Source organism: Pezoporus flaviventris, unplaced genomic scaffold (genome assembly GCF_033815535.1).
Source record: "Pezoporus flaviventris isolate CSIRO_AGI_PZ_B2104156 unplaced genomic scaffold, CSIRO_AGI_Pfla_v1 ptg000040l, whole genome shotgun sequence".
In the NCBI taxonomy this organism is placed as follows: domain Eukaryota; kingdom Metazoa; phylum Chordata; class Aves; order Psittaciformes; family Psittacidae; genus Pezoporus; species Pezoporus flaviventris.
Window position 1 is genome coordinate 6,676,665 of NW_026892588.1, and position 24,438 is coordinate 6,701,102.

The window sequence follows — 24,438 nt, forward strand, 5'->3', positions numbered from 1 at the left end:
AGAGAAGTGGATGTTTTCGCTGCTTCATTTGGGTGGCTCATTATGTGGATGTCTCATGGGGAATAAGGGTCATAACATTGTTTTATGAATTATTTACAACAAAATAGCAGGATTTTGCTTCATTTGATGTTCTACCTTTACTGAATCCATTCTAAACAGAGCATGAAAAAATACACATGAATGGCCAAATGTACCAAATATTTGTGTAAAGGAAACCACCACCTATAAGTGACCTTAAAAAGCAATTTTACTAATATAAGGTAATCATAATAGATATGAGGGTAGGAATAGACTTCATGGGTCATCTAGTCCATTCCCCTTATGCAATGACAGAATATTGATGATATTTAGAAATGAATTACATTTTAATTGCATATTCTGGATAAGTACTTACGGTGAATCTAGTTCAGACATCCCATGGAACTTCACAGTGCACATTGCACTGTAGAAAGAAGAAATTTGCCTGCAACATACGAGCTAAAAAATAAACTATGCACATTTCTCAGTTGTTAGAAGTACCCAAAAAAGAAAACCAGATTCAATTCCATTTATCAAACAGTCATATATTTGCACAATGCATATATTTGACACAGTACATTGAATTTGGTGCTGTGTCTGCTCATGCAAAAGGAAATGTAAAAGAAGCTGTCGCCAGAAGCTGAATTTAGAAGTTGGCTTATGTTAGGCTGCACTTAAAAAATGTGTGCATTATCAGAGCATTCTCAGATATAAAGCAATAATACTAAGGGCCAGCTCCTTAAAGTCTTCTGTTGAAGTTTTTTGTATTCCTCTCTGCATATGAATCGTGAAATCAGTCTCAAAGATACCTGCAATGAAATAATTTCTTATATATTGTCCAAGCTGAGGATACTGTATAATACCATACCTAGGAATGTGTCACATAGCAAGTCAGGTTATATGGTCATACCACGGTATGAAAAATATTAAGCAAAATATTCTCATGGTGTTGTTAAGCTGATGCTTATATTTCTGTAAGGAGACAGTCTGCATCACTAATATCTTGTTGTATTATTTAACTGGACATTCTGAGTTTATTTAGGGGCTGGCAGTTTAAACTGAAAACCAGATAATTTTATTTGCACAGAAGTGTCTATGCAGTCAAGCAACCCTTTTTAACTATTAGATTTATGGTAGAATAAACAGGTACTGCATAAAAACAAAGTAATATGTAGTCCCCTTCCTAAAGACCTTATATTCTAAAAGAAAAAGACCTCAGGCAGATAAGTAAAAAAAAGAAAAAAAAGAGAGCTGAGGAGAGAATTCAATCCATTACCTGTTAGTGAAATGCTGCTGAATATTTCTATAATCTTACATTCATTTATAGGTATAAATCATTCAAGCTATTTTATGTACCAGGAAAATTGCCCTGTTATAGACTTCAGTAACCATATTATCAAAGTTTCAATACACCTCAGAAAAACTTACCAGAGGCAGAATTGTGGTGCACTTTGAGAAGTCTGGGATAAATCTGGGATTCATAAATAAGTCTTCTTACATTTGGGTATCAAAGTTATATTTTAGTCATGGTAAATGTTAAAAAATAAAACTCATATTTAACTTACTTAAGAAGAAAAATAATTAATACTCAAACGCAGGTTAATAGTAGATTGCCAGACACTTGAACCCAAGGTGTACAAAAAATTATTATTTGAAGAAAATATTGTCACTTTATTAGAAGCTCTTGCCCAATGACCAAGTTTCTGCATGTGGGTGAACACTAAGGAATCAGAGCAACCTGATTTTGCCACTCATCGCCCCAGCTGTATGCGGAAATGAGCTAAGAAAAAACTAATTAGATGTACAGAATGTCTCCCTTTTTCCTAAGTTCACTGCTACACTTCTATGGTATACAGATATGAAGGAACCCAATTTAAAGACTGAAATTTTGATACCTGTGTTCAGCTGTGCCAGCAGAGAAAACCAGAGGCTGACCGAGCTGTCACAGTCCACAATAATTTTTACATGTAAGGCTCCCGCTCAGTCTGTGTTTTGTACTGCAAAAGTTCCTGTCACCAACATAAAAAGCAGCCCAAATGAAAAGTTTCTTCAAGAATATTTTAAAACATTAATATTAATCATAACTACAGTTTTAATGTCTATATGGGATCTGGGCAGAGTTCTTACAACCTTAATTTAATGATACTTCAGAGATTTCCAAATTAGAATACAGGAAACAGGAAGTGGGAATAAATGAAACAAAGCCAAATGAAAGGATAAATGGAAAAAACATTTTAATACACAGTTGCCTATTCCTTAAACATTCATTCAATCAACACTTCCTGTGATTTTTTAATAGCATGTCTCTGGTCTTTTACACTTGACTTTGTCAGGAAAGGAGCTGATTTTTTGAAGATTATGTTCATAGTTGAAAGAATTTATCTGGATGGTAGTTGCTGCATGCTGAGAGCCTCCTGCAATGCTTTTAAGATATAAAGAGAAATACTAAGTCTGTTGGATGTTTTCCACATACAGTAACTCATTGGATCATGCATCACCGGTTCTCACTACCTCTCCACAACTTTCTTGTGTGACTTGGGCTTCCTTTGGTGGTGTTTTTAAGCAATTTTTTCTATCAAGTCAGATGGATACTAGTTTAATACATGACAACCCCCATTCATAATGCTGAATTTTCTTTCACTTTCTCCGTACCATTGGGTCTTCTTTCTCATTTAGTCCCTGTCCCAGTGACTCACTGTTACTGCTGCAGTCCTTGGGATGCAAGACAACTTTCCTCTATTTTTTTTTCATCAGTTTATCATCTCTCTTCACAACTTGAATGAAGATACTGTTTCTCATGTTTTCTTACCACTTTTGCTGTGGCTTTTTTTTCTTTGCTGTTCTATTACAAAACAGAGGAAAACATAGTGGAATACATTTCTATGGCAAATGCAGTATTTTACAATAATGCCAGCCTCTGTTGCCAAAACTGTATTACAGGTGACTTTCTGTCCTGTTTTGCACACTATAGCTCCCAGTCTTGAGACTTCAGATCAATACATTTCAGTGATTCAAGTATGATCAGAGGAAATATCTGCCCTTACATAGCTGGATGTTTGTCAAAACTATTAAGAGCATTATGAAAATTAACATGTAAACCAACATATTTTAATTCCCCAAAAAGACTGCAATGCTGTGCAATCAAAAGACAAAAACCATTTAAAATACAAAACTGCTGATTTGATGATATTTAGAAATCATATGGAATATCCAGTGTATGAGATTTTCATGTGGTTTGTCAGTGTCCAACCCTGGCTATCACTAACACTTACCTGCAAAATTAGTCTTCTCTCATTGATACCACTGTAAAGGAGTAACTCCTTTTTAGTCATGGCATCAGATTACTTATATTTTCCCATTGGTGTAACTGCAAATATAGTCCAAAGCTATATACACAAACCAACCTTTGTAGGTGTAATCTGTTGAAAGAGTAAGGTTATATTTCTCTTATGGCTTGCCCTTTTCCCAAACTCCACACTCTCTTGAATAGCTGTACTAGAAATGAGCACAAATCCTATTAAAAAGAAGAGTAACCACATCGCGTAATTTAAACAAGAGCCAATGTAAGTAACTCTAGTGTTCATGCATGCAAAAACCAGTGTTCTGGAGCATGCAGCCCTTGGAAGAACAGGACCGTAACTGTGTTGAAAGATTACTCTGCCTGCCTGTTACCATATTAAAGAACCTTTCCAAAATTAGCATGTCTCTTGTGTCACAAGTTAAAAATGTTTTCAATATTATACTTAGGTGACTGAGTTTTAATAGAATATTTATTTTGTGGAAAATAAATGTAGTTCTTACCATGACTTTGTTTTTAATATGAACAATCCACCCCTGTGTGTTGTATTGATCCGTGTCAAAATATGACATTGCTGTTTCTTAAGTAATTTTACAAATTAGACCTAATGGAGGAGCCAAAGTTCACCTATACTCTTAGAATAAGTGTCCGCTGCAAAAATGGTGTAGCTGTAAGAAAAATAAAATCATAATTTACCCAATAAATCACAAAACAGGAAAGGAACATTGCATATTAGAAATCATTTCATATAATACTAAAATATGTGTGACTTGGAGAAGACAACCGAAACTTTAGTTGATGGCTGCTGTAAAATAGAGTGAAATCATTTATTCAGTATATTTAGAATAAATTCAACAGCAGTACCATAAAACTTATAAGACTCAGTCTTGTCTTCTGATTCCCTGGAGGACATCATTGTGTATCCTAAAAACCAAATCAGACCAACAAGGCTAACAAGGTATTGAGTGGGCCTAATTTTAATTTTTAATTTAATTGTTCATGTGGAAGTCAAAGGACTCATGTTCACGCAAGTTAAGAGTATGGCCCAGCACATTTTTGCAGTTCATTTGTTGGCATCATTAAAAACAGGTGTATTTCCAGAATAATTCAAGGGAACCAGTTTTAGTATTAAAATTGCTACACAAACTACATAGCATTATCTGATTTTTTATTTTTAAATTGTAGACCCTTTATGCATAAACTTATGCTGTACTAACATCAGTAGAGATACTCACAGGAGTAGGATTTTGAAGGTCAATTCTATGGGTTCAGTCTTGAAGAAGGCACCTTCTTCTTCACCCTGCAAAACAGGTGCTGAGGAGAATAAATTTCCTCTTTACTTCCCTTTACATTCACCTTGAGAGGGAAGAAACAATGCATTGTAAGCAAAATTTTCAGTTGGGACTAAAAAGAAATCTTTTTCTTATTTTCAGTTAAAATAACCCACCCAAAAAGGAACCTAAGGAAAGCACATCTATAATTCATCAGAAATAATGCTGACTGCGAAATACTAAGTTATTTTCATGCAGTTTGCACAGATATAAATGTGAAGGAGAAAAAATAGGAGTGTTACATATTTGATTTGACACACTATATAATATCCATATATATACACACACAGAGTTTTGCAACAACCCTTTCATCTAATCTTTGAAGAACTGAGATTTGTCATTTACCTTATCCTTAATGGAGGGGGAATACTCTCTAGAGTCCAAAGATTCATAAAAGAGAGGTCTTATTCTGTAGCAGGATGACCATCTGCTGCTTGCCCATACTCCCTTCAGCAATCTGAGGCCTCTAGACTCATGCACCTTGTGTTATATCCATGCAAGAAAACAGGATGAGTGTGACCTGATGCTCAAGACTGCTTTTATTTATAGTATTCTGAACTAATGGAAGACTAGCACCGAAACTGGGAAAAGGTTGGTCACTGCTCCTTTGATCCCCTCTTCTGCAGTGATCTTACACAGAGCTGTCCAGGGGCATGCAAGGGGAAAAGCTGTTACAAAGCCATATTTCTCCCCATGTGTGTTTGCTAAGCGGGAAACACCACATACCATTCAGAGCATGGGCAACACATATTCACATTTTGGAACAGTGGGGATTTTTAAAGGTATGATATTGCTTGGTGCTATAAATTTCTTATCTGTGCCCTATAAAAAAAAACTGAAAAGTGGCTTGATATTCCAATTTCTAATGGATGCATGAGGAGCAACTTAATGAAGCATTTTAGTCCTCTTTTCCTCTCTGTAGGTTCTCTGCAGTTGAATACAGGGTGAGGGTGTTAGTCTTTCTTTCAGCGTGGTACCCAGCAGTTAGTTACTTTCCTTTATCTGGATACCCATTCACACAAGGCATATATGAAGTTAGTATCTTGGATGGATGAACTCCCTTCTGAAATAAGCTGACAGTGACTAGTGGATTCAGAAGTCATTGAAGGAAGAGGGATACACACAGATATGCAGGCACACACCAAATATAATTGCACTGTTGTAACAACCGCTTTACATGCTGAAAAGGCGCAGGAAAAGGCAAACACTGAAATATTTCTATATTTCCTTTCATTTTTAAATCATGAAAGAAGATCTTAGGAAGATTTTATACGCACTTTACACTAGAGCTATATGGCAACAGGGCAGTTATTGAACCCAACATAGGCTTTTAAAGATCACTCCCTTTCTTTACCTAGAAATTTTATGTAACACACAGGTTTCTAGTTTACTAGAGCTGGAACAATCATAGTTAATATTAAATCATTTTTTCTTGAACTTTGTATCATTTTATTAGTGAGGTTATAGGTAGCAATCACATTTTATTAGGGCATTCACTGATTCTGAAAGTTACGTGCCTTTACTTTTAAAACTGCACTGGCTGTTAGGAGCAGCTTTTTGATAGCAACCTTGCGCAGGAGGTTTCCCACTATTAGCAGTAACCCATCTGGACAGTCCAAATCCTTCTCTACCTATGTAATGATTTAGAAACCGCATATGTATTCAGGAGTAAAAATTAGCCTCTGGCGCACACTACTTCTTATAAAACTTTTATTTGGGGCTATTTGCTTCACTATAGCATAAAAAAATGGAGTAACAACTCAAGCTATATGTCTGCAATGACTTTTGAGTGATCTCCTAACTACATTTGAAAGAAAGTTCAACCATCCCTTGAACCTGTATGCTTCAGGCTGAACAATTCAGACAGATGTTTAATCACTTCACATTCACTAGGAAATGGCTATTCAAATGGTCGTAGAATTTAAAAGTGCCACTATGAGATGAATGCTTGGTGTTATTTCTATATTGGCATTCCCTTTTTAGAAGCATAAGTAAAAGTAAGTCAGCTGAATCCAACACAGTTTTATCACACGAGTTTCCATTATCATTTTGGTTTTTTTTTTAAGTCATTAGATACCCTTTTAAATTTTTAGTCCAGAAAATCCCAAAGCTACAGTGTGAGTAGATGCAAATGAAAATAGATGAAAAAGGATTCACCAGCTTCTCAGAAAGGGAGGTGTAGACTGGTCTAAAGGTGAGTGCATTGTTTAACTGAATCTGCAGCAATAATTATAAGGAAAATATTTAACTTAGAGCAACACAAAAACCCTGTGACCCTGAAACTTTTCACAGGTAATTCATCAAGTGTCAGGCTGAAAATACCTCTTCAGAAGAAAAATTGTAGTAAATCTGTAGTTGTTGGTTACAGTATGCTAAATACTGTGAAACGCTTTCCTAAAAGAAAGACACAGTTTTGATAAGATTAAGGTGCATTTCAGCAAAGCATACACATTATTCTTCATTTTACTGTTTGGCAATTTCAATGTTCTTCTTCAGAGAAAACAAAAGTTTATAATGATTAACGTTCTGTGCCGTGGGAAGCATACAGTCTACAACAATACTACTCTTGTGTTGCACTAGCCTTTCTCATCTATAATATAAGCACAAATAGTTTTTCAGATGAGTAACCAGCATTTCTGAGATAAGTCCTTCCTTTAACTACAATTGATAATGCATGACTGTGTATTTCAGTGTTGACAGAGGCCTCAGCGAGCCTGACAAACTTCCACTGAGTCCTATACCAAAAGCTCAGGGCCCAGCTGAATGGGACTCTAGAGTTTAGCAGGTAAATGTGATATTTCCATCCCCAGTCCCAGACCATGGTTTTGTCCTGCCAAGATATATTGTGTCACTGCAGTACTCAGGATAATACCTTTACACTTCAAATTGAGAGCTTCCTCCCCTCCTGGAAATATCCTATGTGGCTTGCATTGTACTGATAAGATAAATGATGCAAACTAAGAATTGCATCTAAATGTATTCTTATGCATGCCTGTTTTCTAATCCTTGTTAGCAGAGAACTCAGAAAAGTGATTTAAACTCATATAATTCCAGCTGACAGTGGAGGAATTTGGGCATGCAGCCAGGGAATTCTGTGTTCAAACCTGTGTTCAGATATTTAACAGTATGAAGTTCCCTGTGCAGATAAGCAATGCCACGTGAATCTTTCACAGTGAACACAAAGAAGTGTCACAGTTCTACCAGGCTCCAGGGTCCTATTAAACCCCTGGGAAAAAAAGGTCAACGGACTCAGAGGAGGGGGCACATCTTTGTCCCTTTCTTTTCACAAATCTGATTTATTAAAAGTTTTAAATGGGGAACACTATTTTGTAGTGAAATTGAAGAGTAAGCTAATATAGGGAGCACAGTGACCCTTCTGGGCTTGGTGCATAGACTCTCGTACTGCACTGTGACCCACCTTCATCCATCCAAGACACATGAACTCCTCCTGACCCAGCCATACAGCAGTTCTGCTCTGGTGCTTTACTAAGAAGAGCTGGGATGGCCTGTGGCTGGGACAACAAGTGCTGCAGCAAATAGGCTGTGCAAGTAGTGACTCCTTCCTGAGTGGGGAAGAGAGAGAAAGCATACTAAAGGTTTCTTTCACAGTGGTCAAAGTACTGAAATATCATCAAATAATACTGACACTGTGCACATTTCTACCATGAGGTTACTGAAGATATTTTCACGTCAACACAGGAAGGGCAAAATCTTAAAACCTTATCAGAATATAGTGCATTACATCCTGCCATTTGCCTGTACATAAAACACCTGTCTGTGGATATTGCATGGGAAAAGTGACTGCACAGTGTCTCCTTCACCATCTTGATCTGTTTAGCTATCAGCACTCCTGATGCTGGAAGACCCTTTCTGCATCATGAGCTATGTTCTTACATTAGTTTATTCTGGTAGGCTGGTAGTAGGCAGCACAGTGGGGTGGTGCTGGGTGATTGTGTCAATGACCATTTGTCTTTCAGATTATGACTTGGGGAATATACCACAAGTAGTCCCAACAAGCGTGAGATACACGGTTATGGAAAACACCAAATTCTGACATGCTTACTTTGTCCTTGCTGTAAGCATATGTAAATAGGATGATGGTACAGGAAATAGGATTTACCTACTGCCATGTATTAATGCTATCAGAAAGCTATCCCTTGCTCCATCTTTGTACCCATACTGTTTGAGAAAGTAGACAATGCACATGTGCACTTTCACCTCTGGGATTTCTCCTGCCTGTGCTAGTGACAATTGCTATCCTCTGCTCTAAACACAAAGTGCTTGTTCCTTCTTTGTGCCAGCAGCATTGCTTACTGTCACACAAACCATTTAAGTCTGCATCTCATCCAATCTCATCATCCTCATGTTCAAGATTTTTACCTGACATTCAACTTCCCTTATGTCTTCTCTCACCACACTGCCTCCCTGTTCCCTTCCTTCAAAGCCTCCTCCTAAGCCCTCTCTTTGTTTCCCTTGTCACTTAGCAGCAGTTCTACAAGTGTGATGTTTTACTCTTCATACTCATAACATTATTACTCTTCCATGCCACCCTGCATGCTAGAAATGATCTCTTATTTCTTTTGAGTCACACACCCTCCCTCCATATCTTTCCTTAAAAGACATTTCTTCAGCAACAGTTTCCAGTTATGCTATCCCCACTGGTGTGTCTTCATCTGAATGCCACTGGCCAGAGAGAACCTAAATTTAACCATCTAGGCACAGTATTCAGTCATGCTTTTCCTTGAGGCTAGGTAGCTGTCAAATGGGTATCTCATTTGACAATTTGCTTAGGTAAGAACTGGGTTACACTATCTTTATGTCAATTTTCTGTTATGGCACCGAGCAGCTGCAACTTCGGGTAATATTCTTGAAGCAACTGGCTGTTGACTGTATGATGGCTAACTTTTAGTTACAAGCATTCCCTATAGTTGAGACAAAGGGCGCTTTTTTCTTGTTGTTAAAGCATTGATAATACTGGTAAAGACCTCCGCAAACAGAAAAACCTCAAAGTTTAGCCAATAGTTCAAGTTTATGAGCTTGTTCTAATTGAATGTATACCACAGTTGAAAATTATATTGATTATAGCTAAGACCCAGGCTAGAGCTCAGTTATCTTTGTGACAAAATCTTACCTTTTCTCCTGCTTACCTTGTTAATGGTGGACTGGAATGTTTTGACTTTGGAGCCAGAAAGCTGAAGTCCAAAAGGAGCTTTTTCTGCAGAGGACCTTCCTCTTCATAACTCATTCTCCACTTCAGCCACCAAAACTTAAGCCTCTTTGCCTACAGGGTCACTTTAAGTCACGTACATGTTTCAGTGAAAGGCTGATTTTTTAGTTTTGCCAGATAATATGTTTCTGCAACTCATTTATTGATATGCCACAGAAATACAAAGGTGTTCCTGTTCTGGCTGAAGTTACACACGTTGTAAGATTTACCAGCTCATTCTAACATAAGAAGTGATGTGTTACCATTTTCATTCCTTGTGATCTAAATTGTTTTCTTTTTTTTCACTTCATATATATTAGCAGAGATAAAGTATGTTTTTTCTCATCTACATGTGTTTCAGAAGTAAGCTGGAATTGATCCCTTGGATTACAATTTAGTAATCAATGACCCTCCTTAAAGTCATCTCTGTTTCTTCCTAGTGCAAACTGGGAGAAATTCTGCTGCCCCACCAGCTTTTGTAAAATGGCAAAAGCAGCTGGAATCAATAGTCTTCTGAAGGCAATACTGTGTTTTGGATGTGCTTTTTATGCTGTCTGTTTTACAGGCTTTCACAGGTTAAGTTACAGTGAATGCAGAGAAGCAGGTTTTGTGAACCACTAGCAGATGTTCGCTGTTGCTAGCTTTATGAGTCTTGTCAACCAGCAGGAACAGACCATGTGCAAAACATTTTTCTTATGATTTTGCCATCTCTTACTGTTCTCACAGCACTGGCTCGGTAATGATACGATAAAGCTTGGGAGGTAAGCTTTGATTGCAGACTAGCTGCTGTCGGGACCTTCAGAAAGCCAGACCTGTAAAGCTCAGTTTGTTTTCAAAAGCCTGTGGCTAAGACGGATGGGTTAGCTGGAAATATGTCATTTATAATATAATCAAATGCTTGACCTCTTATTCAGGTATTAGTTGTTATGACATGGATGCTGAATGTTTAAACTGTCTCACAGTTTGTTTCATTCAGATGGAAGCTGTGATAGCTTTGTGTGAAATGCTAATTTCGGATGAAATTATCATACTAGCATGATTTATTTGATTTTTGTAACAAGTAACACCTTGTTGTACAGAGGAGAAAATTATCACAGAACAGCTTCATGTAAAAAGCAAGAGTATTAGAATCTGTAAGTTTTAAATATTTTCTTCAAATAATGCCTTATTTAAAACCTGTCCCAAGTTTGGTTGACACACTATCAATATGGAAATTTACTGTCCTCTCTTGAGCTAACAAGTCACTTGGTTGAAATGGTTTTGTAGCTAAATACATGCTGTGGGGAGAGAAAGAGATCTTTAATACAGAATCAGCCTTGCTCTGTGATCTGAACAGAAATGAATTATCATGGGCACAGACAGCACAGGGATGGAGCAAGGCTGAGTCCGTGACAGCACTAGCTTTACCTGGACTTAGTAATATATCTATCTACAGAGTCCACACCTCTTTCTTTCCTCCATCACTATTGCCAATGGATACGTAGCTTATAGGAGTTATCTGAGCATACATGTATTAAAGGTGATTGTAGGCAGGTGTGATAGGTTATTCTTTATACGGGAAAGCCAAAGCATGCAGCATGCAAAGCATTTGAAATACCAGAATTGAGAGTGTTTGCGCAATACTAATTCAGCCTTTTTGTGTGTTTGTATTAAAAGCTGTTATTAAAAAATGCAGATTTTATTTTTTTTTAAGAGCAAAGATGGGGATTTTAAAATAAAATTAAAACTAAAGCAAACCCCATGAAAATTATATCATCCTGTAGGTAAAGCAGTAGTGGAAGGAATGAGTTGCAGAGTCTTCCAGCAGAGATACCTGTTGCAGTCATGGAGCAGGCAAAAGAAAGAACTGAGGGTCCTAGTGCAGGCTAGGCAGGAGGATGTGATCTGCTGCACACAGGTTCTTCTGCCCTTTTCTCCCCACTGGCTTTCTCCCTTTCTCTCCTGATCTCATTTGCTTGCATAGTCCAGCAAGAGGGAGTAATTTGAGACAGATACCTAAAGGAGAGAAACTGGGACAAGAACATCTGGGAGAAGACTGAATGGAGAGAAAGGAAGTTGAGCGAAGGAGGCAGACAGACTTTGGTGTTTAAGATGTTGATGTCTGAACTATATGGCAAGTGACTGGCAAGATGCAGACAATACTAGGTAACTTTCAGAGGTGACACTACAAAAATCCATTAGTAACAAATGTTACTTCCTTCTCTACTACACAATCAGGAAACAAGCTTGAAAGAATAAAGTTCAAAAATCTGTTAGGTCATAGCTGATAAAATTTGACACCCTCTATTGCATTATCTAATTCAGCTCAAACAAGTTTGCATTATGATGTGGCTTCCTCCACATTATGAAATTTAGCAAGTGATATTAGAACTCCTGAAAATCAATTTTAATAGTTCCACGTCCCAGAAATTTAATTTCTCCACTTTAAATGCTCTCTTTGCTAATTTATTATTTAATTTTACACATTTTCATTTATAGCATTTTTAATCCGTTCAGCAATTGCCATCTATGTAGGTTCTTAGAGGCCTTTTAACTATATACATGTTATTAACACACCTGCACCAGACACTTAATTGTAGCAAGGCTAATGTACACATCTCTTAACTCTTTCAGGACACGTCTGAAGTCAAATACATTGTTTGATTTTAGGAAGAAATCAGTAAGTTCAGTAAGAACAGGCCCAGAGGGTATTGGTACTTACCAGGACTAAAATTCATAGTTCTGCCTTCCATGGAAATGGCAGAAAAAATATCACAAATTAGTGGAAACCTTAATTATTTTTCAGTCTTTAAAGGGATTAAAACTGGAGACAACCCAGTTGTAATAGGGACAGTTTAGTTACATACTCTGTTGTCCTATCATACGTACGTCCCAAATAACAGTGCACAAAAACTTAACGTAGGTTGCTTGTGCTGAGTGCCCAGTACGTTTCGTCTATGACCTAATGCATTATATGTCTTACTGCTCACTACTGCTTTACCCCACTGGTGACACCTGAAGCTGCTCAGCTTCCGTTTATGAAGAAGTTCTCTTTTTTTTTCATACTACCACCACAATCTCACTTCACTTTTTCCTTTGAAAGGGAGCTATCTCTGACATGGACTTGTTGCAGCAATAATGCTCTTAAACCCACAGATACCTTACTATTTCCAGAAGCTGATGTACAAGGATGGAGATTATGGGAAATTCCACATTAGCATTATTTCTGTTCTTGTTTTGGGTAAAATAATATCCCATTTCCATGAGCATAGCATAAATATAATGTTATTACTACTACTTTGCATAACAAAACTGTAGTTCTGCCTTCCTAGAATGTAATCAGCAGTAAATATTCTTTACATTTCACAGATAAGGGCTGCAAGCAATGTCCTATTTATTCAGCTGAGAATAGCAGTTTTGTGAATGAATAATTTTTGATAGCATTTCCGTTCTCATGACATTAACTAGAGGAAGGACTGACTCCACAATGTGATGTACGACTTACTCTCTGAGTGATGTCACCATGCTTGCTTTACAGGTTGATGACCAAATGAAGTTGCTTCAGAACTGCTGGAGTGAACTCTTAATTCTAGATCACATTTACCGGCAAGTGGTACATGGGAAAGAAGGCTCCATCCTTCTTGTTACCGGGCAACAAGTGAGTATGTGGTCTCCAAGAAGTATTGATGGCTTTTCAGTAATCATTTTCAAAATAGCAGGAGTTTAACTAGGTCAGAAGCACTCCTGTGTTCTCAGAAATTCTCCACAAATAATGTAGATAAAATGACTTGTGCACTCTGTTCCTAGTCTGCTGATTACAGTTAAACTTATAAAAGCAGATATAATCATAAGCACTTTGCTTCTCAAATATACTTGTATACCTCAGTGATTGAGAAATAGCAGATGAGAAGTGTTTCTCAAGAAGTTGTACTTTGTTGGGGCTAAAATGGTTTCTGACAGCAACAACAACACTCCCAAACCTTATGTTTTAGATCTAAGCAATTATAGCTGATTTTCCAATCAGAACTGTGGTTTACTCAAAAGAAACAGTAGCTAGGTCAGAAACTTAGAGAACCTGCAACTACTACCTCAGAAATATCCTGCTTTTAGAGAAATATGCACATGTATGAGAAACTGGGCAGCTGAGACATCTAATCCCCGGAAATCTATTCAGTCCATGGGATACAGAGGCAGGTATTGTCTCAGGAGTGGTCCTAGGTATGCAGCCTACAGTTTCTGTACAGCTTTCCAACGCTTAATTTTCTTCAGGTGTCAGATGCATAGATCTCCTAAAATGCAAGAGCACTAATGTGGCAAATCCTAGGAAACCTGTGAGAAACCCCAAAGGAAACAGTTTTGTCTCCCTCATACTTTCCAAAGCACAAAGAACAGGTCAGTAAAATAAGAACCTTATTCCTAAGATTCTTAATAACAGAAAAAAATCCCACAGTATCAAAGAGAAGTAAAGTGTGCCTGTACATTATGTTCCTGATTCAAAGTGAAAACACACAATGGCCCATGGGCACTTAAGTAGCTGCAAATTGAACCTGCCTCCATTTATACAGACATGGGAAGGAACTCCTTTTAATAAGATACTGTCGTGCTTTAAGCCCAGTTGGTAATTCAGTACCACATAGCAGTTCGCTCACTGCCCCCCTCCCCTTCCTCCCCCCGCTCCTGGAGGGATGGGGAGGAGAATAGAAAGAATGTAACACCCACGGGTTGAGATAAGAACAGTCCAGTAACTAAGGTATAACACAAACCACTACTGCTACCACCAATAATAATAATGATAAGGGAAATAACAAGGGAAGAGAATACAACCGCTCACCACATGCCAACTGACACCCAGCCCGACTGAGTAGGGATCTAGCCCTTCCAGGTAACTGCCCCCAGTTCTACATCCTGGGCATGACATGCTGTGGTATGGAATACCTCTTTGGCTAGTTTGGGTCAGGTGTCCTGTCTCTGCTTCCTCCCGGCTTCCCCTCCTCTCTGGCAGAGCATGAGACTCAGAAAGTCCTTGGTCAGACTAAACATTACTTAGCAACAACTAAAAACATCGGTGTTATCAGCGCTGTTCCCAGGCTGAAAGTCAAACACAGCACTGCACCAGCTACTAAGTAGGAGAAAAATGACTGCTACTGCTGAACCCAGGACACATACATAATTTGTGTCTGCCTCTTGAGGAATCTACTTACAGCTTTAGTTATAATTTTAAAACTGAAGCTATTTCTTCACACTAAGAACAAGTGTTTATAAGAATGAGAAGCAGAAATAACTGTTTGCATTTATGTTTAAAAGGTGTACAGTAGAAGGGAGAAATGATTGACTTGTCTAAGAAAGGGAATGGGAAAATTGAAATTCTAGCTATAGAACTTACTCCTGCATCTTTGTGGAAAGTCACTAACCTATCTGAGATAAAGTTTTACTGCCTAATTATATGAGGAAAAACTAATTGCATTACTCTTCATTTATATTTCTGCTATTTAGAAAAAGACTGATCCCCTTTTCATTTCATCATTTCCAAAACATGGATGATTCTGGCAATTATTTTATATGCCACACAGGGTGCTTGCTTATTCCTTTGTTTATAAAGCTGTAAGTACACTAACAGTTTTGTGTTCCTGAGAGAACTGCTAAATTAGTGTCTCATTTGTTATGTGATTAGCTAGTTTTTAAAGGTACTGAGCACCTAAGGCCCACTGAAATCATTAGAGACATCTAAATACCCTTAAATTCTAGCCATTGTCCCTGTTTTTCCACAATAATAATTATTACCTCATTAGCCACTTTTATCTTTTCTTGCAAAAAAAACACAGCTGTACATGATCTCAAGGAAAAGCAGAGCATTCCATCACTGTTGGACAACGGGTAGCAGGATGCTTATTAAATGTACTGCTTGCAAATCATGAGCTGGTTTTGGACGCTATGTATTTCCAGGCAGAATTAAAGTCTCTGACTACATTAAAACCTGTCTAAATTGGACTGATTGCATCCATTTTTGCCCCAGATTTGTCATATCCTCCTTTCAATCCAGTTTCACTTTCCTGTGCCAAAGTCTGTAATTTTGAAGTCAATGCAAGCACCCCTGAGAATCTCCCATCATCTGTACACCTGTACGCTTTGGCTGCTTGGAGGCCAAGGAGCCATATTATAAGAACAGCAAACAAGAACACTATAGTTAGTCCCTCTCCTTATGGATGGACTTCTTCCCATTTCCCACTTAACAAAGGCTGGAGTTTTCTTCTCAACTTATATCCAGTGCTGGGCACTGTTCTCCTCCTTGAGCCCTGCTGCAAAGCACAGTCTCTCTGATATCTTGCTAGTAAAGACTGAGGCAAAGGCGGCACTAAATACTTCACACTGGTCTGTGTTCGCTGCCACTAAACCAGCTGAATCCAGCAGCAGTCCCATGTTTTTCTTGTTTGTCTCCAAAACAACAATTTAACAACTCTTGCAAGTCTGAACTCTAGATGAAGACTGTTTTTTTTAACACCATTCCTACAGGCCTGGACAGTGTCTCCACAGTTACTTGTTCTCAGTCATTCCTGGCTTCAGCTGCTGTATACTGCATTTTTGTACTGTAGCTCAGTTGTGAATTACTTGTTTAGCCAAGCTGACCCCATACAACTGCTTCTTTTCCTGAGTGTCAAGATGGACCACCTTGGCAGCATCAGCTCAGCCTGTTGTCATTCTAAGACACAACATCAGTTCAGGTGCATTTATGAAAGGAAAATTATGACTATCTTCTCTGCATTAACTATAAAATAATTCTGGAAAGCCACACTTCTAGATCCAGACCCTGCAAAGAGTCTCTGCTGTTGCACTAAACGCTGCATATTTTCTGGCTGCTGCCCTGATCCTCTCAGTTCCTCCAGCAGAGAAGGGAAATAACCATGCCAAGTGTCATAAAAATCAATTGATTAAGGTGTGGAAAGCACTGTGACACTTCTGATGAAAAGGGCTGTAGATGGTTTTATTTACTCTTACCAGTAAAGCACTATGAGCAAAATTACAGTCAATCGTCTGGCTTTCAAAGATATTAACTCTGAACTGAGCACCTAAGCTAGATGGCCTACTTTATTACCTGAGAGATTATGATTATTGTCACAAGTTAGCAAATTTAAGACCTCAGAAACCTCACTCTGTGTTTCCCTTAATATATCCCTCCATAAAAGCTACTCATAACATAGTCTTTTTTGCAGCCACAATCAAGGGGGAAGCTATATGTCGCAATCTTACCACCACTTAATTAGAACATACCTGTTTTCTCCACTTTGGCTGCACAGCCTCTGTGCCTCAGAGACAAGAGTCAAACTTCATCCAGCTCCCCAGGGCCATACCACTGTCAGTTCCATACTGACATACTAAAATGGGCAGTGGTTAGAAGTACACTTGATAATTTTCAAACACACTGTCTCAAAACCCGTTACCTGTAGGCATTCCTAGCACATTTCCATACATCTGCATTTCCCTCGAGCCATTGGCTTATGAGATTTAACTAGTGTCAATCCACTGTTCCCACTTTGATGGGGAAAAAGTGCAGTCAGCAACAAAGTAGTAAGTATTGGCCCTTGCACAAAAAAAAAGGACTGTTTTATTTTATTTTGTTATTTATTTAGTTGGAGTTTCATAAATGAAGCTCTTCTGTGTGTATGTGTTTCAAGAAAGCACTGTTTTTTAGATAATTACAATTCCTCAGCAATTCCTCAGAAACAAGTTCTTCCCAACGCTGCACACTTTGTTTTCTGCACTAAGTACTGCCCTTCAGCAGTAGCAATTACCATTTAAAAAGGAAATAAAGTAGCACAAATGCATTTTACAACAATCCAAATTTCATAATAGAAAACAGCTAAGAAGTGATTTGCAGTGTGATGGTTAATTGTAAATCATTGCGAATATGCTCTCCACATGCCAAGTTTTGTAGGCTTGCCACGTGGCATGTAATTTTAACATCCCATTTCTAATTATAGAACTTTAATTCCTCCAACTTGAGCACTTTCCTTTTGTATCTTCTACAGCAGCAATGCAAGCTTCCAAGCTTCCAAGCCAGCTTCCAAGATCCAGCACACACAGCATAGATATTAAAGCGCTGTACAGAATATCATTGTTCATGCAGCAGTCAACACACAACACATGAATTGTAGCCTTGGCTGCCCAGACACAAGCTGCTCATTTTGTTCATGCCGACACCTTTCTCATTGTTGCCAATCTTCCCTCTGCTAAGTTTAGTCAAAGCCTTTCGGATTAAAAAAAGCTGCTCAAAAACGTGCCTAAATCTCAGATTTGTTTGAGATTGTTGAAACTACTGATTTAAAGTCATCACACATATACCTTTCCACCTGGATTTGTATTCTAAAGCATAGCACAAAAGAAGAGCATGAGAGATAAACAAGATCTTGACAATATTGTGTTTTGAAGCATATCAAAATTTAACTTCAATTTAGATCAGAACTTTGTGGCTTGAACCTCTCCCATAGGTGGGATACTTTGTAGATCTTTCAGCTGTTCCTTATTGAAAGGTGGTGATATGTGGCCTGGGGAATTTTATGTAATTTCAATGTAATCTATGTTAGACTTACCCATTTGTAAAGAAGGCTTCTAGTACCCTGATGTAGGTGTATTTGCCTTTGGAGAATCTGTTTGTCCAGGGAACAGACTTGCAAGTTCAAGGAAGGATCACCTTGCCACTGAAAAGGTTCTCAAGAGGCAGCAGAACTTCCAAACTGTGGGTCACAGATGACTGTATCACAAAGAAAGATCATCCTTGCAGAAGAATCGCCGCAGAAAGTTATGAGTATTAGTCAAAGGAATGTCTCTGAATGACAAGAGAAAGGAGCTGGAAAACAACAGATAAGGAAACAGTGTGTTGGTCATCCTAAGAAATGATTAAAAATACATACAGTATTCATAAGTAGGGAAAGAAAATGGATAGCTAATGGAATGATGTTTTGGCATGTGGGGGCCAGATCTAGAAGTCCTTACATAGGGAAAGGGAGGATTTGATTCAAGGTGGATACAAACGAGGTCAAGCAATCATCATTCTGCTGTTGAGCAGTTCTCTTGTATCCAGGTTTGCACAGTTCCTCACTCCAGCAGTTTCTGTCTGAAGGACAAGAAAACAAAGTTATGCTAAGTTGTTAAAAATGCCTCATGCCTTCTGAAGACATTATGCTAGCTGCTTTTGGGAGCTGAACTAGATGTTTGAAATTAAACTAGGCAAAACACATCAAAATCCAGTTATTAATCATGAAGTGCCATATTCAGGTTTGTTCAAATATTAAACATTTTGAGCTATGGACATACCTGTGAACAAACATATCCTAATTTACATTTACTTTGCTTTTTTGCCACAAAAACGGCTTCAAGTAGAAAATTCCCATTCCAGTAATAAGTCATGGAGAGGGCACCCAACATGAATCCTTGCACACCAGAACTGCTCTGTTTCCCACATGGTAATTCTGTTGTGTTCATAGAAAACACATTTCTTTTGTATTCTGTACACATTGCTCCCATAAAGAGACCACAAGCTATTTGCCTAGGGTCTGGAAGCATTTCTTCAGGGCTGGTAGTCCTCCACACAAGTGAACTAATTTCTCCATACAAATTCATGTCAAGTCCCATATTTGATTTTAAGCTTGCTCATATAAAAGACAAGTTGTTCAGAGACCAAACTCAAAGCAGAAAGCACTACATCAGTCTGACCCAACTACCTCTTGGAGTAGTGATACTGATGGGATTCAAAGTGAACACATCTGGTCTTCCACTGATAGGAAAGGATTTATAGTAGTAAAGTAGAAATTTGTATAAGAGGCTAACAAGGGAACATGAACCTACATGGTCAAAAGCTCCTTAATGAATAGTCTGAGTCAGCATAACCCTTGTGATGTTACCTAAACATTCACAAAAAATCTCCAGTAAAGGTTTATCTTCCAATGCAGTTTATGGATATTCAAACTCAGCAGTGATTCCATATCATCTTGTTTCTACATTAAAAAAAAGTGCATTGCACTTTGCTATAGAAATGTATTCACATACCATGTACTCTAGGTTAGTTATATTCTGCAAATTACTTTAATGTCTTCGTGATAATAATTTGAAGAACCCAACAGGCACCATTACTAGAGTGGAAAACTTGAGGGTACTGATTAAAATAGCTATCTGCATAAAACTTAACTATACTTTTATTACTGTAGGCTTTATAACATAAATATATCTACTACAAATGAATCTATATATGATCAACTACAGGGCATAGAATATTTCCAGTCTTGGTGTACTAATTTCTCTGAAACTAAGTTAGACAAAGTAAATGTAGTGCTTTGGAGTGTTACTATTTGCATATTATAGCTAATTAGCAAGCACAATAACATCATCCTAGGGGAAAGGTCCATTGGCAACTTAATTCATTATCTTCTATTATTGTGTACCTGTTAAAATGACAAGCATCTTAAGCTGTATAAGTCATCACAATTTTAATTAATGTACCCAAACCTTCTACAAGCATACCTGATGGTTTTGTCCATTCTAAGTCCTCCTCAACTTTTGTACCTAGGCATCTCCTCAAAGTGTTTCTCCATTTCTTTTACTTAGAGACATAACACAAATACTGCTTTAAATGTTTTTAATGGAAGTATTAATTATATGAAAAGATCAAAATAAGTTTAATAACCACCATAGTTGCCACTGAAATATATATTTCAGGAAACAGTGGAAAAGTAAATATTTTTGTGATAGTAAATATATAGTATGCTGAATGTATCCTTCTGAGAGAAAAGCTCATTCACCCACATAACCATATACTAGAGGCAAGTCACAGGCTCTCGGCAGGGTCAGGACTTCAAAACCCAGGGCAGGCCATTGTGGACCACTCTACAGGCTTTCAGTGCAATTAGTAACTGAGGAAGGAGCAGTGAGGGTGCAGCTGGCCAGGGTTGCATAGGGCTGAGCAGGAAGGAGCCGGATGGTCCGTTTGCTCCACCTAGGCACCCACTGCCTTCTTCATGTTTGTGCCCTAAAAATACAGTGATCTAATTTACTAAATTAAATATTAAATCAATCTTTCACTAACTTGAACTACCTTAGTCTGCTAGAACATTTGTTCATTATACAGCTACTGTATACAGCCACAGCAGAGACTTTATTCCTTACTTGCACAATTCCTGTACTGGCTGAAAGGAATGACATTCAGTAACAGCCAGTACCTCCTAACAGACATCAACAAGTAAAATCACTCTAATCCTATATTCTGGAGATTGTTTCAGGCTTGCTGAAGTATTGAAAAGGGATGGGACAGTTCCACACATTTCCACATGCCATATGACCCACTGTCATATCCTAGAAATCAAACACAATTTAATTTAGAAGAAGAAAGGAACCTGATTCCACCGTTAAATGTTAGGCTCTGTTTTGTAGGCAGAGAGAGGAGCCAATATCAGAGGCAACCACCTGACTCCACCAGAAAGTTTCCATTTGAGCCCAGTGAAAGCAGGGATTTGGCTTCAAGAATCATTCATTACCATGACAAATCATTTGCAAAGCAAAAAAGCACAAGTGCTCACTGCATTTCTGGCCTTCAGCCTCAGCATTTACTTAGCCCAGGGTATATTGTTAAAAAAGTTTATCTGTTGTTCTGCCTTGAACAGTATCTCACCGTGTTAAATGAAACCTTCATGTGAGAAAAAAACTGCAGAATTAGTCACTTCCAGTTCTCCTACCTCTCTGTTTATCAGTTGAGAAATTCTTTGGTGTCTGAATACCTAAATGCTGCTGAAGTCCAAGTACTTTACCATGATATATTGTTTTAAAGTAGTATTTTCATAAACATTCAGCACTGCCCTAACTTGCTTTCACTGACATTAAAGGGATTTAGGCTTTTAAGTCACTCTCAACTGCATCAGGAAAAGGATTTAGAAAAAATACGCAGCATTGCCATGTCTTTCTGCAGTCACAATTTAAATTACAACCCTCTTACTAATACTACTATCTTCTTTATTTCTCTTCCTCGCTGCTAGTGCCTCTGTACTGCCCTGCCCTCTCACAGAGCCTGCAGCCTCATCTGCCCAGCCTGTACCTCTGAAGGACAGCGAGCAGGGGAGGCCCGCAGCAAACTAGGTGGCAACTGCAAGAGGTAGCCTTGAGAACTGATGAAGAGAGAGGCATGACATGAATGCTGCCTGTCCAGTGGACTTTTGTGTAGCTTTCTATTTGGGGTTCCCAGCTGGAAGTTCCCTCCTAGAGTTAAACACCAATCAAATCCTTCCTCTCCAAACCAAGCCAAGGGTCCCCCTCTTTCTGCCCAATACTCATGATCAAAAGGTATCTATAAGATGCAAATGATTTATGTGAAGAAACTTGGTGTTTCTCACTTTCAGAAAGATATCAAATTGCTATGCTATAGCCTTATTTATTTATTTGACCCTAGATTTCCCATACCTCAGTGGTCCCAGCCACAGGCCTGCTGAAGAAATCCTGCCTTGGGCATTTTTGCTGCCTTAGGTAGATGAAAGCCACATAGCCCATAAATCTAAGAATTGCTGTATCATGATCTGAGGACACAGTTATTTACCTCTTTCATGATTTGGGTAGTCCCGGACATGTCTAGAGGCATTTAGTTTGGCACCTAAAGGCTCTTAGAAGGTGAAGCTGTGAGGACTTTAAGTGCCAAATTAGGTGGCAGCAGAGCAGAGGTTTTGAGGAGCTAATTTTAGATGTAGGCACTTCAGCTAGTGAATAGTATACTACAGCACAGCCTGCACTATAGCCTTTACAGCAATAGCTGTACTAACCTTAAACATGCCAGTTTAAGCACAATAATGGTGAGAATAGGCAGCAGTGTAAATTTTTCAGGGTTGTTCTGTCTGCATTGCTTTGGTACCAAGCTAATCCAATTAAGAGTCTATCATTACTTCATAATTACTATATTCATTATGTGAGATAGCACTGTGTACTGGTACACGAGGAATTCGCACTTCCATTTGTCTGTGCATCCGTAACTTTATGCCTGGCATTTTACTTCCAAATTAGGTTATGTGGAAGCTTCACCAAAGCTTCTGATTTCAAAATGCCAGTCAACATACCATCTTCAACATCAGAAACAACTGTGAAATGTAATACTTTTTATGGAAAGCAAGACTAATTTATTTCAGTTGTGGATTTGATTTAATCAAATCAAATTATTGGTACAATATAAAGTAAATGCTAAGACTTCAGTGTGCAATTAAGCATTTTGCTCAAGATTCAGACTGTTTTAATCTCTGTCCTTGAAAAGTATTTTTAGTCATTAATTAGAGGGTAAAATAATTCATACACCTTTTAGTATCAATTTCTGCATAGAGAACCAAGCAAGCAGGAGAGCATACTCTTTAATGTGACCATTTTTCAGAATATACACTAACTGATGCTTTTTCATGCACAGTTGATTTAGTATAAACTGATTGACACCTTTGGGGGTCATCTTTCCACTGACTTACAAATTTGCTCACTCTTGAAAAAAGCCTCCTGCACACCCAGTATTCTCTAGTTAAAGCTGAAAATTCAACTCATCATATTTACACAATAAAAAAAAAAATCCATTCTGCGTCGGTTTTAATTGCAAATCCTACCCAAGGGACCAATCCTCCTGCTTAGGAGGCAGCCCCGTGCCTTCTCCTAGAGAACCAACTGCAGTCAATTATGGTAATGAAATGTCAATAAATATAAAACTTTAATACAGGCTGCTCTTGGTGAGTGGCAGATGAGGACTTGCCTCCCAGACAAATTTGCTGGTGCTGCAAATATTAAATGCACCTGAAAGAGTAGCAGGTTGCCTGAGAGCTCTCCAGTAGAGGGATGGTGGGAGATCCAGGCATCTACTGGGTTTTACCATTATGGCATAATCACTGCACTAAAGCCACTGATATTCCTGACATCCAGACATCTTAACTTCTTATTATGAAGTGAGTAGCATATTTCCCCCACAAGACAGAATCTCAGTGAGGGATTTTGAGATTTCCCACCCCACCCTTAGCAATTACAAAAGGGAAATTAAGTTGTGAAAGCTGCTATTTTTATGTGACCAGTTTCTTAACATGAATTCGTTGAATCAGTCACTATATTACACTATTCTTTGAATAAAAAGTATTTGAGATATGTTACTTTTTCTTATTAAAGTATATATATGCACACATATATATAAAGAAATATGTATAAGTATATAGACAGAAAGAGAGAGAATTAGCAGATGAACTAGAAAGTAGTTTATGAAAGATGATTTGGCTGGGATTTCCAAAGACCAGATCCTACTTTTGTCACAGATTTCTTTGGCCCTGAGTAAGCGATTTAATGTCACTACTTCAGTTTTCCCAGGTGTAAGAGAGAGCAATAAAACCTACCTCACAGGATAATCCAATGACTTAATTGTAACATAAGCACAATTTTAATTCCTTTGCAGAGCTGGTGTAGTATTGTTCTTAACATCCATACAAAAAGTGTAACTTCAGTTTTCTTATGCAGTTGTCCCGGGAGCACTGAGGTTACATATAAATAAAATATCTTATTAAAAGTCAGTAACATATTGATTATATTAAGGTCATCACTAGGAGAAGTTATATTTAGTTCCCTTC

General features: G+C 38.0%; 1 protein-coding gene across 1 annotated transcript in view; it reads left to right on the forward strand.

Annotated features, from left to right (window-relative positions):
- Positions 1–24,438, forward strand: part of NR5A2 (nuclear receptor subfamily 5 group A member 2) — a 94,939-nt gene that overhangs the window by 40,328 nt on the left and 30,173 nt on the right. The window contains exon 6 of the mRNA XM_061465139.1: positions 13,371–13,490. Coding sequence (XP_061321123.1) covers positions 13,371–13,490 — 120 coding nt within the window. The remainder of the gene's footprint in view (positions 1–13,370; positions 13,491–24,438) is intronic.